The 13006-nt window shown below is 60.1% G+C and overlaps 1 protein-coding gene across 1 annotated transcript; it reads left to right on the top strand.

The window, feature by feature from the left end:
• Positions 1 to 1515: 1515 nt before the first annotated feature.
• Positions 1516 to 12783, top strand: MKNK2 (MAPK interacting serine/threonine kinase 2). Its single transcript, XM_028519509.2, is given in 15 exon segments — positions 1516 to 1677; positions 1836 to 1974; positions 4706 to 4793; positions 4893 to 4959; positions 4961 to 4992; positions 5077 to 5174; positions 7235 to 7314; positions 7609 to 7682; positions 7962 to 8066; positions 8216 to 8271; positions 8377 to 8472; positions 8918 to 9112; positions 9546 to 9710; positions 10377 to 10420; positions 10724 to 12783. Coding segments are annotated over 14 exon segments (1389 nt in total). The 5' UTR covers positions 1516 to 1677; positions 1836 to 1923; the 3' UTR covers positions 10962 to 12783.
• The last annotated feature ends 223 nt before the right edge of the window (positions 12784 to 13006 follow it).

Raw genomic sequence — 13006 nt, 5'->3', positions numbered from 1 at the left:
CTAAAGTCGTACCAGCAAAGGGCGTGGGACCTCTGACAACCCCTGATTTCAGATTTCTGCCTCCAAAGAGGAGAGAGTATAAAATTTATGGTTATGTTATTTTAAGCCACCCTGTATGGTACTTGTTAGAGCAGCCACAGGAAGCTATCACACTTAAACAACTGCTGTAACAGGCACACACACAACCCCACACACGTGCGTGTGTGTGGACACATATATAAATGCTCAAATACATCCCTTCTTTTCAACAATACTCAGTGAGTACTTCCTGCCTGTGAGCCAGGCCCTGCACTGGGCAGTGGCTAAATCTGTGCCTTCATGGAGCTGACCTTCTGGGGAGGGGCAGTGGCTCATCAGTACCCACTTTGCCATCCAGAAGAGCATGAAGACATGCAGGTGACCACATACACACTGGAGGCAGGGGTGGCAAAGAACAGCCGAATGACAGAGAGGGGGGGAGGACGAGGAAGGACCCATGACTTTCCCTGGGCAGACAGGTATGGCAGCCCAGCCTCAGGCACCTGGAGCCAATGTATGTGTCTACACACACACACACGTGCACATATGCACATGCAGGAGATGGCTGGGGAGCTTCTTCCAAACGACATGGGGGGCTGGCTGAGGTTTGGCCTCACAGCTCTTATGGTCTGAGCTGTGGTCTTGCGGGGGAAGCATATAAATAGAAGTGGCTGGTGGATAAGGGGACAGTCCACCTTTGGGTCAGCCAGGCCTGGCTGGGGGAGTTGGGAGTGGGTGGCTGGAGGCCTCTGGAAGAACAAGCTAAGGCCTGGAGGACAGGACTCCAACTTGCAGGCCTGTGCCCCCCATGTACCCAGGCTGCTCCACTGGGCTGGGGGACAGGGAGCTGGTGGGGCTCAGGCAGGGCTGATTATATCTTAGCCTGGGTCGGGTGCCCGAGCAGAAATGGGATTCTTTTACCTCCTGTCCTGGTCCCCCACCCCATCAGTCCAGAAGAAACCCTCCTTTGCAGGACTGAGGGAGGGTCCTTCATGGATCTTAGTACCTACCCCCTACTATGGCCCCTTTTCCCTAACAACAGGATGAAACCTTAGGGAAGTTCAAAGCCTGTTCGAGTGTGCCGGGAGGGCAATTGGCACCTGGATCAGGGAGCTGCAAGGCAGGTTCTAGTGGAGAAACGTCGCCAAAAAGAGTCAATGTATCCTAGGACCTGGGCGGCACACTAGGGGACCAGCCAGAGGGGCAGGGCCAGGATCCAGCCCGGCTCCATATCGGAGTCCCGCAGGCCTCCCCAAGTCTCAAACAGGCCCTCCTGCAGCCGCCGTAACCCCTCCTCTATCACGCCCCCTATCACAGCACGCTGCACAGCGCAAGCGATAGATACGTCCAGAGCTAGCAGCTCAGTCAAGCCCATCGCGCCCTTCCAACTCCGCCCCCTCCGCGCGCGTGTGGGCGGGGGCCCTAGGGCGGGGTCTACGCCGGGGCGGGGCCTTTCCTGGCCCTTAAAGACGGCGGCGGCAGGGCGCGCGCGACTCCACTCGGCAGCGGTGGCGGCCCGGGTGGTGGGGTGTCTACGGTGGTTGTGGTGTGGTGGCGGCGGCGCTCGCTTGCTTTCCCCGCGCGGTCCGCGCTGCGCGTGTCGGGCGGGCGGCGGCGGCGGCGGAGGAACTGGCAGGCCCCGGCCCCGACCCCGTCCCCCGGTGAGTGCGGCCTTGCGACCATCTTCCGGCCCGGCCTGTTCCCGACCCGGGGCGCGTGGGATCGGGCCCCGCGGAACCTCGCCGTCCAGGCCTAGGGCCCCCGGTGCGCTGGCCGCGGCCACTGACCGCTCCTCCTTTGTCTGCTCCCTCCTGCAGGGGACCCTTCCCTAGCCGCCCCCGCCCCACGGGCCGCCCCCCCGTGGCCCGTAGTTCCCCTCCCCCGCTGGCGGGGCCCGGACAGAAGATGGTGCAGAAGAAAACAGCCGAACTTCAGGGCTTCCATCGTTCGTTCAAGGTGAGGGCCTTGTTGGTTTCAGGGGCGCCCCGGCCTTGGCCACCCGAGTGGCCGGTGGGAGAAGCTCAGAGCTCGCCCTTAGGATCCCCAAGGCTACAGCCCGCCCCCCCCCTGGGCCCTAGGGCTGCCCCAGCGGTGTTGTGCGCGGGTGGTGGAGTCAGCGACCGACAGTCCAGTCTCATGCGCCCTGGGGGCCTCTAGAGGCTTTCTCTAGGAACTCTAGGCCGGCCGGGGGCTCCTGCCTGTGGGGGCTCTTAGTTATGAGTCCCCTGCAAGCCCCAGCTGGTGTATAGCGCAGGGTGGGGCGTCAGCAGGCCACAGTCCTGTTGCCAGCACCATGAGGTCTGTGGGGTCCTTCCTCCAAGAGCCCCAGGCAGGGCTGCAGGCCCACCCCTCCCACACATGCCCTCCTAGGTGGTCTGAGGAATGGGGTTGTAGATTGGATGCCCCCCACCCACGCCCTGCACCTCCCAGACACCCCAGGCCCAAGTACTATTTCCTGTTGGAGCGGGAAGTTTCTATGGTGGCCCCATAGCTTCGGAGTCTTGGTCTCAGAGCAAGTCTAGGGGGTCGGGCAGGTGCTGGGCAGGGGCACCAAAGAGCCTGGCCCAAGGGACGCAGTGATGTCAGCAGCCACCCCACCCTGCCTGTCAAGTTATGTAATGACTTTCCTGGGCCTCTTTGGGCAGGGACCTGTTGCCCTGTAGAGGAGGCAGGACCTGGGTGTGTGTGTGTGTGTGTGTGTGTGTGTGTGTACAGACAAGCGAGACACCAGGGTGGGAGGAGCCAGTCTAGAGTGTTTGGGTTAGAATTCCCAGGCCTGTCCAGCCAGCGTTTCCTGCCAGTGCCCCACCCCGTGCACACGCACGTCATCCCCCCACAGCATAGTGATAGTCTTGGCGTGTCCAAGTGGCTGGGGCTGGGTGGGAGGGAGGTGGACTCAGGATCTCACTGGTGGTGGTCTGTTAACTCCTGGGGCTGGATCTGAGCTGAGACAGGGTCAGTGGGCAGGGCCAGCTCTGCGGTCAAAGCATACTCAAACTTTCTGGATGGTTCCAGCCACCTCCTGCCAAGGCCTGCTGACTGGAGGCCCACAGCCAGCCCTGGGCCTGGCCCGCCTACACTGCCTAGGCCTGAAGGCTGGCGTTTGCAGGCCGCCTGAGAGCCCTGTGCCCTGTGCTGAGGTGGGGCTGGGAGAGTCTCATGGGAGGGAGTAGGGACACTGGACGGGGAATCTTGGCTGAGGTGGCTATCCAGGGTCCAGCCCTTCTGAGTTGGGGGCTGGGACAGACATATGGGGGTGGCAAAGGTACACCCATGATCCCCCTTGGGTCCTTGCGCCTTTATGCAGTTGTTGGGGACAGCTTCCTAATTATCCCCTCCATCCTATTCACCCCCTTTTGTGGCTTCTCTGGGGCCCCTCGTTTCAGGTGGAAGATGGAGACTTACCAGAGCATTGACTGCAGTCCCCAAGGGAGCCAGTCTGCCCCAGGGGCAGGGGCAGGGGCTGGTGGATGAGTGTCAGCAGACTGGCCGCAGTGGTCCTTTCCTCCCTTTCCCCTGTACCTCCTAACAAATATCTGCAGGGTGGGTAGGGAGGCTGGGAGGGCCGGCCTGTTATTCAGCTGCTCCCTCTGACCTCTGCCTGCCCCCTCTGCAGCTGGCCTGGCTTCCGGGCTTCTTGTCTGTAGGAATCTGGCCTGGCAGAGTGGGCCCCTCCGGGTGTCCCTAGGGTTCTCCTGGAGTTTCTTCTCTGTTGAATGACCCTCATCCCACAGCCCCAACCCCAGCTGTCACGAGGCCCAGAGAGGGCCAGTGACTTAGCCCTTGTCATCCGGCATTAGCCCTAGCACCACAATTGCAGATACAGGCTCCCCCGCCCCATGCCCACCAGGGCCCTGACCGCTTGGCCCCCCACAAGGTTGGGAGTTAAATTAGAACTAACTCCTAAAGGAACCTGGCCAGGTCTCAGTGCCCCAGCCTCGAAGTCTTTATGTGAAGGGCTGTCAGTCCTCACGCAGGATCGTCTGCTCTGCAGAAATGGCTTTACCCCAGGAGCCCTCTATTTGCCACATAGAAGTTTTCTCCAGTGCCCAGCTACCTGTCTTTCTTGGGCAGGGTCTGATGACCTCTCCCTAGTTCTGGGGGCCACCCAGTGACCTTGAAGAGGCCCTTCTCTGACAGGGCTAGTTTCTTTGCTGGGCACTAGGCCTGTGAAGGGTGCCCTCCTAGGGGTATCTGGGGACAATGCAGGCTGTGGCCCTGGCAGAGGCAGCCCAGTGTTCATGCTAGAGCCTGTGGGTGCCTCTCCTGTGAGCTTCGGGGGAATGGTGGAACAGGAGAGAGAGCAGCATAAGGCAAGGAGGTTGATGGCGCCCCATTACAGAGGAAGGGCTGAGCCCACGAGGCCGTGGGAAAGCAGGCAGGGCAGCTAGCTGGGAGCTCCACCCTAGAGCTGATAAATCACCCCCCTGCTGACAGCTCTTCACCTTTGATCCCCAGCCAGCTGTCCCCATTTTGCAGATGAGCAAATCAAGGTGCCCACAGTGACTCGCACCTGCTCCCTGGCGGCCCCAAAGGCCCTGGGCTGGGGGTAGAAGGTCTATTTCTTCATGGTCAGTCAGAACCAGGCTTTCTCTCCCTTGGCTTATGTACGCAGGCCAGGTCACTCTGTGATAGACAGCCCTGGCAGCAACAGAGCCTGAGAGCTCCCTCCTCTTCTCCTCTGCAGGGGCAGAATCCTTTCGAGCTGGCCTTCTCCTTAGAACAAGCCCACCCCGGGGAGACTGACTTCAGCCTGGAGTGCCCAGCCCGCCCTGGTGAGGGGCCCAGGAGGGTGGGGACTGGGTTGGAGGGCTAGGTGGTACCTGAGAGCTGCAGGGGCCAAACGGGCCTTATGTCTCGGTCTCCTGATGTAGATATGCCCACGAGCCAGCCCATCGACATCCCAGATGCTAAGAAAAGGAGCAGAAGAAAAAGCGGTGCCGGCAACTGACAGCTTCTCGGGCAGGTTTGAAGGTGAGTAGGGTGGGCGGAGCCAGGGACAGTGGGGAGATGACTAGGCCACCCAGGGTGGCTCTCACTACCACCCATGCTCCCCAGATGTCTACCAGCTGCAGGAGGATGTGCTTGGGGAGGGTGCCCACGCCCGTGTGCAGACCTGTATCAACCTCATCACCAACCAGGAGTATGCTGTTAAGGTGAGCACAGTGCCCTCACCTGTCCCCTTACCTCTTCCCAGCAGCGCCTGGGATCTGGTGTGGACCCTGGTAGTGGGAGGAAGGCAGCTGGCATTCAATCTCCTGGACTCAAAACTGGGGAAAACCAGTGTCTAAAAATGGCCCCAGGGCCAGTGACTCAGGCTACCCCTAGGAATCCAGGTCAGCCTGCACCGAGTCCCCACATCCAGGCAGAGACGGGAAGTGACTCTGAAGGGCAGCCCCTTATGCAGGTGGCTGAGAACCTGGTACCAGAATGGCCACTAAGAGTGGGGCAGGGCTTTTATCAAAGCTGATACTCGCCTGCTGGGTAACCTCAGGCTGGCCCCCAGGGACAACAAGTGTCCCTGGGTTAGTTACTAAGATTAAAAGGCAATACCGTACTTAGGGCACAGCATTGAGGGAGACCAGGGGAGAGCCTCCTTCGTGCTCCATGTGGCCTCTGACCCAAGGTATGGCCTGGGACCTGTGGCCCTGTGGCCTCTGTTGTCTGACCAGACTGTTGGACTCTGCATTCCAAGAAACCTTCCAGGCTCTTCTCATGACCCTGCATTTAGGCTGGGCGGGGTTTCAGGAGGCTGGCTGCCCAGGCAGGGAGGCCAGGTGCTCCCTGGCAAGCAGGGCTGACCAGAAACTTCAGGCTGTGGTGGAAGTCCAGTCACAAAGGTGGCTGTGGTCGCTGCCCCCTGGAAGCTCCCAGGTGCAGTGGGCAATGGTGTGGAAGAATTAAACACTTAGAATGGAGTCCTGGCTGGTATAGCTCAGTGGATTGAGTGTCAGCTTGCCAGCCAAAAGGTCACCAGTTCAATTCCCCGTCTGGGCACATGCCTGGGTTGCAGGCCAGATCCCCAGTGGGGGTGTGCAAGAGACAAGTGATTATTTCTCTCACACATTGATGCTTCTCTAAATAAAATCTTAAAAAAAAAAAACAAACCCCAAACACTTAGAATGGAGCACCTTGTGCATACCAGGGGTATCTCTGAGCACCTTTCTCCTAAGGAGCCTGCTGGGCAGCCTGGCTTACTGTCACTGTTTGACAGATAGGGAAAGAGGCCCTGGAATCTGGTTCTTTTGCCCCTTTTTGGGACAGCTGTGTTTGTTACGAGATACGTGGGACAGCGCATAGGCCCAGATCTTAGAGGCCAGTGGGCTTGTGTGCCTGCCTGCTGCAGGACCCTGGCCCGTGGAACACACTGCATTCCTTTCCTCAGGGCTGCTGTGGTGTGCAGGGAGCCCCAGGCATGGGTGGTGACACAGCCTGCCCACACTCCCAGCCAAGAGGGGACCTGAGGCACCTTCTGACCCACCTCTCTGTGAGCAAAGGTGGCCGGGAGGTCACATGGGTGATGGGCCCAGAACCTTCTGGCCCTGAGCTAGAGCTCCTGGCTGCCAGGCAGGGCTGGGACTGAAGTGTGGGTTGGTTTGCCAAGGCTCTGGAGTCTGGGAGGTTGGATCTGCTGGTGGGCAGTAGGGCCACTCTGGGCTGGCTTGAAACACCCAGGCTCATGGCGCCACAGACATCAACACAGACTGGTGTGGAACTAGGGAGGCAGGACTTGGCACAGAGGCAAGTGGGTATGACTTGGCTGGCAGCCAGGTGCCCAGAGGCATCTCTAGTCCCCTGGGTGGTATGGGAGCCAACACAGTGGCCACCCGTCTCCTCGTCAGGAAGGAGAGGCTTCTCAGTCTAAGGGAACCTGCCATTGTGAAGAGGTATTCCCAGGTCCCAAACACATCCCCGAGGCTTGTCAGGGCCAGGAGTGGAGAGGGCCTGGCTCCTTTTCTCTGCCTTCCTGTCCCACTCACCCCTCCCTCGGTGTTGCTCAGGAAACACATTGCCCCACTATTTGTGCTGATAATGCAGTTCTGACTTCTGGCAAATTCTGGGTCCCCATAGGAGAGCTCTGCTTTCTAGAGCTTAACGATCTAAAGCTCTAACAGTTTCAGGCGTGGCACAGGGAAAGTTTCTGGTGGGGGCCCCTTGGGCTTTGGAAAGTCAGGCTGACCCAGCTGCTGTGTTCCCCCACCCCCACACGTTTCAGATCATCGAAAAGCAGCCCGGCCACATTCGGAGCAGGGTTTTTCGGGAGGTGGAGATGCTGTATCAGTGCCAGGGACACAGGTAATGTGATTCACCCTCAGCCCCAAGCCATATTTTAGCAGATGAATGGGCCTGAGAGCCTCTTCACCCCCAGCAAGCATGTAGGAAGCTCCCACTGTGTTCCGGGCCATTGTGGTTGGGCCCAGTGTTAGGGAGCAGTTCAAGGTTGGCGAGGTGGAAGGAGGCCTGTGGACCAGTCCTAGCCTTCCTGTGGGCAGGTGGAGGTGGGGAGGGCAGGCTCCTCCTGGACTGGGCATGCACAAGGGCCTTACTCCTATCCTCACTCCTGTCCTGCCCCCATCCCTCCCGCCCCAGGAACGTTCTGGAGCTGATTGAGTTCTTCGAGGAGGAGGACCGCTTCTACCTGGTGTTTGAGAAGATGCGGGGTGGTACGTGGGGTCCAGGAGACATGCCCAGCGAGGTCCTAATGAGCTGTGGGCTCAAGGCCACCATGAAAGACCTTTCAGAGGGTCCTCTAAACCCAAGGGGGGCGGGGGGGTTGGGGTCTGAGCTTCCTGTCCACACAGTAGCTCCGTTCAAGGACTTTGGGCTGAAGGAGGCCAGAGTGGGGACTTCCCTGCTAGGTGGGAGGGGCTGCTGGGTGGTGGCCTGGGGACACAGAGGTGATCCTTACACATTTTTTTCCCTCCATCATGGCCTGGCCCCAGGCTCCATCCTGAGCCACATTCACAAGCGAAGACACTTTAATGAGTTGGAGGCCAGCGTGGTCGTGCAGGACGTGGCCAGCGCCTTGGATTTCCTGCACAACAAAGGTGGGTTGTCTGCTCAGGGAGCCACCTATTTCTCACCATCCTGCCTGGGTTCTGTGGGTGTCCAGCCTTGCCCCAAGCACACCTGCTCAGGGCTCCTGAAAGATATGCCCACCCCACCCACTGACCCTGCCTCTTGGTTCTACCCACAGGCATTGCCCACAGAGACCTAAAGCCAGAAAACATCCTTTGTGAGCACCCCAACCAGGTATGGGAGCCCCGGGGGGTGGCCTTCCCTGTGGGATGTGGTGGATGGGGCCCTGTGCAGGTTGAACAGGAGCCCTACCTCACTCCCTTCCCAAACCCCTCCCAGGTCTCCCCTGTGAAGATCTGTGACTTTGACCTGGGCAGTGGCATCAAACTAAATGGGGACTGCTCCCCCATCTCCACCCCAGAGCTGCTAACCCCGGTGAGGGCCCCAGGGGCAGGGGCAGGCTGGGAATGGGGCGCGGGGGGAGGGGGGCAGGTGCTGGGGAAACTGGGACTGCATCCTGTCCCAAGCTAAAGTACAGAGCTACTCACAAGCTGGGGCCTTGGAACTCTGGCTTTCCCTTAGCAACAGCCGATGATTGGCCCTTCGGGTGTGATAGGGCGGGGCCGTGGTCAGGCAAGGAGGGGCGGGCTGTCGGCACCTGTCTATTGGGCTGGGGTGGGGGTTGAGGCGGGGCCAAGGTAAGGGGCGGGGCTGGCACTCGTCATCAGCCTATGATTAGCCAGGCGGGGTTGTCATTCACAGCGGGCTCAGGCTCAGGTGACTGGGCGGCCCTGTGCCTCTCGGTACCCTGGGAAGTCCCTGTAGGTTGCCTCCCTCCTCCTAGGCGTCTTGTCACACACACCCCCTCCCTTTCCCACAGTGTGGCTCTGCAGAGTACATGGCCCCTGAGGTGGTGGAGGCCTTCAGCGAGGAGGCCAGCATCTACGACAAGCGCTGTGATCTCTGGAGCCTGGGTGTCATCCTCTACATCCTGCTCAGTGGCTACCCACCCTTCGTGGGCCACTGCGGCAGTGACTGTGGTTGGGACCGTGGTGAGGCCTGCCCAGCCTGCCAGGTGCGCCCCCACCCCTTGCGCTGTGCGGCTCTCAGCGCTTGGTCCCAGAATGCTGACCACATCCACATAGTGCTGGCCTGACCTTTGCAGGTTTCTTGAGGCTCTTTGGGTCCCCTGCCCTATAGCAGAGAGCAGTTCGTTCAGGTGGCTGCTGTGGAGTAAGGCCTATGGTTGGGTGACGGGGCTCCTGTTTCCTGTACAGGGCCGGAGGCCCAGAATTCAGATCAGGGAGCCCTCAGGAGGGCAGCTCTCCAGACCTTGTTGTCTGAGTAGCCAGTCCAGGGTCCTTGTACGTGGTTCCTGGGCCTCAGGGCAGGGCTCAGGACCCTGGCAGAGCCTGTCATTGTGGCAGCCCCCCAGGGGTCCAGATTTGCCCATCAGATGTCTGGGCCCTTTGGGCTGTGGCTGACCCTGCCTGCGGGTCCTCCCCCAGAACATGCTGTTCGAAAGCATCCAAGAGGGCAAGTACGAGTTTCCTGAGAAGGACTGGGCCCACATCTCCTTCGCTGCCAAAGACCTCATCTCGAAGCTGCTGGTTCGCGATGCCAAGCAGAGGCTGAGCGCTGCACAGGTCCTGCAGCACCCCTGGGTGCAGGGGGTGAGTACCAGCCCCACTGGGGCCAGCAAGGCATGGGGACTTTGCCTCTGTCCAGCCCCCAGTGGCCCAGGTTGTGATTCAGAACAAACGTGGGAGAACCCTCGGGGCCCAGTGTCAGCCCCCCACTGCGGTGTGGTTCTGGGGCCTGGTCACGGTCATCCTCAGGCCCAGGAGCCCCAGGAAATCTCCCCCCACGCTGGCCAGGTTGGGGCGGAGCTGTAGGAGCTGCTTAGCAAATCCCCAGCCTGTGCTCTGGAGCTCTCAGGCAGGGTTCTGTTCCCTCTGACCCCAGAAGAGCCTGGCATTTCTCCCTGCCAGTGGTCATTCAAGCTGGGGCCACCAGGGCAGGGCGCCTGATGGTAAGCCAGAAGAGGAGGCTCTGAATTCTTGCTGGGAGTTTCAGGAGACCCTGGCTGAGAAGGGAGAAGAAGGGCTGGGCCAGGAATGGTTAGGCAGGGTGGCTGTTGAGCCACCAGGCCTGGGGAGCCGCTGGCCTCCACCACAGGCGCTCCTGAAAAACCCACTTCACCCCAGCTTGCCTCAGCCTCCAGGCAGGTGTACTGCTTGACCCTCGGTGTCCCAGACAGCTGCAGGCCTGGGAGAGCTGGCCCTGGGGAGGGCGGGCCTGGCTCTGTTCCTCACTCCGCCTCCCTGGTCCCCTTGCAGTGCGCTCCGGAGAACACCCTGCCCACGCCCATGGTCCTGCAGAGGTGAGGCCCACGAGGGGTTTTGGGGCCTGGAGGGGGAGCCCCTAGTGCAAGGGGGTTGTGTGTTAAAAGTTAAGTTCTTTAAAAAGACAAAATCAATCCCCTTTAAGTTATAGGGGAAGCTGCTCAGGCACGGGGCGTCCTTGTACTCAGTGATGGGTTAGGCCCTGGGCTGGGGTTGGGGGCACTGAGGGCCCACAGCCCCTCCCCCAGGGCACTGCATGGACCCTGGGGTTCCAAGGGAAGCAGGGGGTGCAGCTGGCAGCCATCTCCCCCTCTTTGGTGACTGCCTCGCTCTGTCCCTAGGAACAGCTGTGCCAAAGACCTCACGTCCTTCGCAGCCGAGGCCATTGCCATGAACCGGCAGCTGGCCCAGCGCGAGGAGGACGAGCTGGAGGAAGTGGAGCAGGGCCAGCCCGTGGTCATCCGACCTACCTCACGCTGCCTGCATCTCTCCCCACCGTCCCAGTCCAAGCTGGCCCAGCGGCGGCAGCGAGCCAGTCTGTCAGCAGCCCCTGTGGTCCTAGTCGGGGACCACATGTGACCCCTCCCTCCCTCTGTACATTGGTCGCCCCTTCCCCCGTTAGATCTCAAGAGTTTTTTAAGCTATTGCCAGCCAGTGACCAGCAGGCTGCGCTACCCGCCCCCTCCCCCCACCATGGGTTCTGAGTTGCTCAGCTCAGCTGGGGGTGTCTTTTTATATAAAGTTTTTGCTGTTGGGTTTTTCCTTTTTTTCTGTCCCCTACCCCCATTTTTTCCCCTTTGAATGGTGTTAAAAGCAAACAGGTGCCCTGGGAGAAGAGCAGAGGGTGTGTGTGCTGCACGTGCCCCCGCCCCGCCACCCTGGCCCCACACGCTCACCTGTACTGTGAAAGGCCCTGTGCCCGTGCCCCTGCCCGATGTGACTCAGGAGAGGAGGACCGTAGCTGTCTTCCAGAGCTGGGGGGCCCCGGAACACATACCCCTCCCCCTCCCCGGCCCCACCGTGTTCTCAGGACTGGACCGACCCCGCACCTCCTTTCCTCCCGAAGGCACTCTGGGGGCCGGCAGTGTCCTGGGAGTGGGCCAGTGGGGCAGAGAGCTGCCAACTAGACCCATGCCCACTGGGTGCTCTGTCTCGGGGAGCAGGCCACTGGAGGAATGGGAGGGGCTGGACCGGCACCTGTCAGCCAACGTGGAGGTCCTGGAAAGCCCCCCACCCCAGGCACCCAAGTGCCCCTGCTCAGGGCTCAGTCTGACCATGGCCGAATCCCTGTTGACCATTGGGTTGGTGTAGAAGCTCCGTCAGCCCTGCCTCCTCCCCTCCCTGGAGCCAGGGCTGGCAAGGGGTCCTGCTGAATCCCCTCTCCCCCAAAGGCAGCATTTCCACTCTGCCCACCTTCAGGAAAACCGCCCCCTCAGGCACCCAGGAACCACCCCACCCCAGTACCCAGGTCAGATGTCGCATGACCCGCTGGGCTTGGGGAGACTCTGACACCCCTCTTTGTCCTCGGGTGGGAAACACTATGCAATACAAGCTTCTTCCTTTGTGCACGCGTGTGCTTCTGCCAGCAGGGCGGCCCCCCGGCCCTCACCAGGGCAGCTCGGCCCGGGTTGCAGCTGGGTCTTCAGGCAAGCCAGCTGGACAGCCCTCTGGCATCTAGTTTTTCATTCTGTTCCATTAGTTTTTTAAGAACATCAGTTGACTTCCCTTTCCTATTCTTGAAGAATACTTGAATGTCGGGGGGCCTCGTGGGCAGGGGGGGCTGGACACTGACCCCTCCCCGAGTCTTGTACAGTTGTTGCCGTCTGCAGGCCGGTGCCCGTCCCCACCCACCTGACTGTGGGCTGGCCGTTCCAAAGACCCCGGGTGGGGCAGCTGCCCTCCCCTCCATCATAGCTTGCCCATCAGTGGTTCAATGTATCACAACTGGGGGTTCTGCCTTCTTGTGAAAGAAATGAGGCCTCACCCAGCTACAGGTGTTGTGGCCACTTCAGCCTGGAAAGCTGAGCTGTGAGCAGCTTTTTTTTTTTTCCCCCTCAAAGGTGGGACAGCCACTTCCTCTCCCCCATCATGTCTACAGTGCAACCTGGAGGACTGGCCAGAACCGTTACTGTGAATGGGCACCGGGGTCCTAGTGCTCCAGGGCCCCGGGCTGCTAGGCTGCTCTGGCCCTGGGGAAAGGGGCAGTGGCAGTGTTTCCATGTTAAGATGTGTTTGAAAAGACAACTCAAGTTTTTTAAAAGTGGGGGAAAAACACCAAGCACTTTAACTCCACTGTACCAGGCACACTGATGCAGCTCAGAAGTTCTCCTCGACACCAACTGTCAGTGCCGGAATTTTGTATTCTGTTTTATAAGGATTTAATAAAACTCATAAAAACTTGTCCTGGTTTTCTGTTGCCACAAAGCAAGTTGCCCCAAACCTAGTTAGTGGCTTTAAACCGTTGACAGTGATGCGGATTGCAACTCAGGGCATGTGGGGCTGGCTCGTCTGTGGGGGTCTGTGGGGGTGGGGTGGGGGTGGGGATCAGGTGGCCCACTCAGTGTCAGGCCCTGAGACCCTCTGTTCGTAGCTTCCCACACGGAGCACTGTGTTTTCGAGGTTCA

Source organism: Phyllostomus discolor, chromosome 8 (genome assembly GCF_004126475.2).
Source record: "Phyllostomus discolor isolate MPI-MPIP mPhyDis1 chromosome 8, mPhyDis1.pri.v3, whole genome shotgun sequence".
Classification (NCBI taxonomy): Eukaryota; Metazoa; Chordata; class Mammalia; order Chiroptera; family Phyllostomidae; genus Phyllostomus; species Phyllostomus discolor.
The sequence above is the reverse complement of the archived record's forward strand: the minus strand, read 5'-3'. Positions and strand labels throughout refer to the sequence as shown.